Below are 4,705 nucleotides of genomic sequence, written 5' to 3'. Positions count from 1 at the left end.
GATTCTGCACACTCACACTCCTCATTGGGCACATACAACTTCTTACTTGAGGGCAACAGTTTCTATGACTCCTTTCTGGACAAGAATTGCTTTAAGTTGGAAAAGGGAGGGAGAGAGGACCATATTGGTTGCTGGTCCCAACCCCCACACTGAGACATCCAATGGTGCTGAAAGGGAGAGGAATGTACTCTCACTTGGCCTGGTTTTAGGACCCAGAGTGGGAATGAAGACAGTGTGTTTGTGAGTGTGCCTATGTTCTTAGGATTGTCTCAGCTTCTATGTGGGGCCATAATGGGGGACAACCCAGGCTTGGCATAGGAAACCCCAACTGTGACATACTTACCTGAATCCTATCTGCCACGACAGATGGTAGTCACTCTGATTTGCTTCTGTGAACAGCAAATCAGTAAAGTCTGGCTCTTCTGTCTTCCCAGGTAGGGAATGTGGAGGGTTATTTCTCCAGGGAAACAATTTCCCTCTGGGAAAATGAGGGACTCAGCCTCAGTGCCCTCTCCCCTTTGATCCCCTCAGAGGTTGGAAGTAATATATTTCCACACTTTCAGGTAACTCAAACCCGAGTCCAGCTGGGTGCTAGCACCATGGACAACAGCCAAGACCCCTTTTGGAGAGGGGTAGGGGAAGACCATTACCCAGGCAAACATACATATATCCTTTAGTAGAGAAGCATTTTCCCCAAAACATCTCCAGGGAAGAGGTAGAGCAGAACCTTCCCTGAGAGAAGGATCAATAATAGGAAAGGCCTCTGGATCTTACTTTAAGCAATGTATGAAGTAATTAATTTAATTGCTAATGAATAGTTCACTTAAAAGACATCATCATTCATATAATACACAGCCCCAAGGCCTCAGGTGAAAGGGACCAGGCTTCAGTCTGACCCACACTTTAACCAGTGCTTCTCAAACCTTTTCCTTATAGACAACTGCCCTCTATACTGCTGCCTCCAAACACAACACCTTCCAGTTAACACCGCTAGCTGTGGCACACCAGGATCAGACAGACCTATGATCTTGAACTGCCATTAAGAGGAGCTTAAACTGGAGTTGGAGACTCATGTCATGGAAAGATTCTGTCTATCTCACTCCAAATGAGTCCAAATTCACTTTACATCACTTCTTTGGGTGAGCACATTATCTGGGAAGGGCTAATAGAACCCACACAATCCCCAGAGCAAGAAGGATAGCTCCAGCCTTCCCCTACCCCCCTGTGTTTAGGGGGCTAGAGGAGCTTTCATTCTTGCAAATAACCACCATCCTTCACATTAGCAATGTCTATTTTCCCTCATATTTTCATATCTATTATGACAACACAAATTTCCAAGGCTCTGTGAAGCTCCAAATGAAAAACACTTTTAGAATTTGTTAACCAGCTACTACTTGAAATAAATGGACCATAATCTAGTGTAGAAATCTTTTCATACCATCACTGATCTTCTTTGCAATGGCATTCAACCTGTCCCTTGTTTATCCTCATTCCAACCCTATGAGGTAGACAGGAAAACCACAGCAGAGAGATTTTTTTCTAAATCACACAACTTGTAGGTGGCAGGTCCACCCTTTAGAGACTTCTGAGCACTGCCATCTAGCAGCCAGTGTGAATTATTCACCAGCAAGTGGGAGTTATACCTTCAACTCAGAACCCACTGCTGTATTTTGGATTTGCAACCTCTGCAGAGAAACCTCCCCATACCTCCCAACCCTCTAGAAAAGCCCCAGATGAGAAAGGAGTCTCCACGTGCATATAAATGATTCTTTATGCCCTCCCCCCACGCAATGGGGGGTAGAGCAGGGGAAAGTGCCCCCGCCCTCATGCAGGGAACGGGTGGTCAATGTATACTAGTCTTATTGCCAGCTGCCCTGTGGCCATGATATGAGGAATGGGGAGGGGTCTACAGCCCCTTTCTTCTGGCATTGGTCCCCCTTCACCAAGTCACCGTGGTGGAGCTGGGGGGAGGGGGGGCTGGAGGCCCTAGGAGCTGAGGTAAGGACGGTTCTCTAAGGAAGAAAAGCTGCCCACTGGCTGCCCCAGAATGAGTGTAAGGACCCGTCAGTGTGGGGCTGGAATGTCATCCAGGTGTCACTACCCAGTGGGCAGTAGAGGCCAGACAACGTTTCCACCTTGAGGCTGCCCACAGAGATTCTCAGCGGTGGGGGCAGTGTGCCCCAAGCATCTGGTCAAGCGGTACCTCCAGCAGCCATGATAGCTCATCTCTGGCTGATGTAATGACTCAAGATCCCCACTCCTAGAGTCCAGTTCAGACTGTGGTGACTCTCATGACAACCTCTCGGCCAGAATGGGAACTGGAACGCGCATCTGGTGGCCGCAGCTGTCCAAGGAGATGCAGGATTGTGTAACCACAGCGCTGAGGCAAGAGCGTCCGCATGCGCTGGGCAGCAGGGGCGCGGCTCGTGGCCCCAGAGGGGGAGCCCGTCCGTGAGGTCCTGGGGCCTGGCTTCCCTGCCGTCCCTCCCCCTGCATCTCCTCCTATGTCCTTTGTCTTGTCATAATTTAGGACCTTCCACTGCTGGTTTACTGCCTGCCAGCGCTTGAAGATGCGGTAGACAGAGGAGCCTTCGTGGATGATGAGGCCTGAGCAAGAGGGATAAGAAATCTAGGGTCAACTGCTGCCCAGACCTAGGTCAGAGGTGCTTAAGCAAGCATTTCTCCAGAGTAAAGAGATAGGGTTGCAAAGGGCCTGGAGAAACTGGGAAGGAAAGGGAACCAAGATAGCCCTAAAGGCTCTCAATAGTAGAAAAAGTGGCCATGAAGCTGAGGAAATGGGCAGGAAAAAGTTAAGTGTGTGGGTTGGAGGAAGCTGCTGATCAGGTAAGGGGGAGAGAGGTGCCCTCACCTATGCAGACGACATCCATGAAGCCGTACATGCCGTAGCAGATCTGAAAGAGAAGATCCTGCCGTTGCCACTTGGCTGAAGGGCTGAGTGAGGACCAGATGAGCCAGGAGATGCTAGCGACGAGGAAGAGAGAGCCCAGAACTATGGCCGCAATCTGGACCTTCTCAATGACCGTCAGGGAGATGGCCTGCCACTGTGTGAGAGAAAGGACTCCAAAAAGTCACAGAAAAAGATGGAGGGCCAGGCGATGGGTGGCTCTGAAGAGGAAGATGTTCTAGGAGCCTTCGGGCAGGATTAACAACTGTCCCCTCTGTGCCCTGCTCAAACCTAGAATGTGGCACTTCTCATGCTGTTTGAGACCATTTTTCTGTCTTATTTTAGAAAGGCAAGTGCTCTGAAGCCAGACCATGGTGTTTGAATTTCGAATCCTAACTGTCACTTCCTGTCTGAGTAACCTTGGGCAAGTTTTTAAATCTTTGTGCAGCAATCTTTAAAACAGAGATAATAATGGTATATAACTAATAGGCATATTATGAAGATTACAAGAGTTAATATATGCCAAGAGCGTGACACATAGAAAACACTATGTTTGCTATCATTGTCACTGAGATTATCTTTTCCTTTTTCGTTGTTTCCAGAGCCTAGACAGTGTCTGGAATGTAAGTGGCATCCAATAATATCTTTGTAAATAAATGAAGGGAGGATTTCCAGACAGGAGATGTGGTAATTGTGGAGAGAAGTAAGTAAATGGATGAAATAGGCTCCCTGGAGGGGCCCTGATTCTGATTGCTGAAAGGCCCTTGCCCCTAGTCTGAGAGTCCTCTCTTTGCACCTCACCTGCAGTGGATTCTTGGTGCTGATCGCCAGGACCTGGTACTTGAAGTAGCAGAGCTCACAACTCCAGGAGCCCCTCTCACTGATCCAGCGGATGAGGCAGGGCTGGTGCGTGCAGCGCACGGAGCCGTCGCAGCGGCAGGGGCTCAGGAGCTCCCCCTGGAGGAAGAGTGACGACGGTCCCTGTCAGCTTTCACCACCCGACCTCAACTCACTTCGCTCCAAGAGAGGAAAACCTCTCCATGTCATTCATTCTCCCACCTTCAAAAAGCTTAGCCTTTCAACCAAAACAGGACAAGAGGCTAAGGCTGCAGCAGACAAAAACAAAAGTTACAGCTCTAGATAAACTTTCCTAACCAAATAGATGAGGGATAAAAAGAGACTGGGGTGGGGGTGGCTGGGAACCGAGTCTTTTCCTAGAATTTGGAGAGAGTGGTCTTTAAGGCTTCCCAAATGTAAGGCTACTCTTTAGGATTTGGAGGGACGGGAGGGTCAGAGCTTCTCAGCCATGCCTTCCTCCCCCACCCCATAACTGTAAAGAATTTCACAGATGTGGTACAGACTGGGATGGGTTACCGTCCTCAGCTTCCAAGTATCGAAAATAGGGAGAAATCCTGGGGGTAGTAGGATTAAACGGTGTTACCCTTTAATCAAGGAATAATTTCTCACGACATAGAGACACCCCCAGCACTATTCCGGGACAACTTTGTCCATAACATTTAAACAAAGAGTACTCTTTGGAATGAGATGGAAAGTTGCGGAATGGGAAGTGAAGTGCCCCAAGGAGAGAAATATTGAGTGAGGCAACGGCGCCCAGCTTGGCCCCGCCCTTTAAGGTTGCCCACCTCCTCAGCCTACAAAGACCTTGGAGTGAGAGAAGTGGGAGAGAAAGACTGACCCCGTTAATCAATGAGAGATTTTGAGCCCTCCGAGGAGAAAGCCCCGCCCCTTCCTGGAGACCCCCCTGATCTCCCCCCTTCCCCCAAAACATACGCTCCGGGA

General features: G+C 49.2%; 1 protein-coding gene across 1 annotated transcript in view; it reads right to left on the bottom strand.

The window, feature by feature from the left end:
- Window positions 1–770: 770 nt before the first annotated feature.
- The window catches only part of MARCH9 (membrane associated ring-CH-type finger 9), a 6,850-nt gene continuing 2,915 nt past the window's right edge, over window positions 771–4,705 (bottom strand). The window contains exons 2-4 of the mRNA XM_025044681.1: window positions 3,707–3,886; window positions 2,870–3,062; window positions 771–2,607 (exon numbers count right to left, since the gene is read on the bottom strand). Of these exons, the coding sequence (XP_024900449.1) occupies window positions 2,273–2,607; window positions 2,870–3,062; window positions 3,707–3,886 (708 nt within the window). The 3' untranslated portion in view covers window positions 771–2,272. The remainder of the gene's footprint in view (window positions 2,608–2,869; window positions 3,063–3,706; window positions 3,887–4,705) is intronic.

Source organism: Pteropus alecto, unplaced genomic scaffold, assembly GCF_000325575.1.
Source record: "Pteropus alecto unplaced genomic scaffold, ASM32557v1 scaffold433, whole genome shotgun sequence".
NCBI classification, from domain to species: Eukaryota; Metazoa; Chordata; class Mammalia; order Chiroptera; family Pteropodidae; genus Pteropus; species Pteropus alecto.
This window is presented reverse-complemented; position numbering and strand designations above follow the sequence as displayed.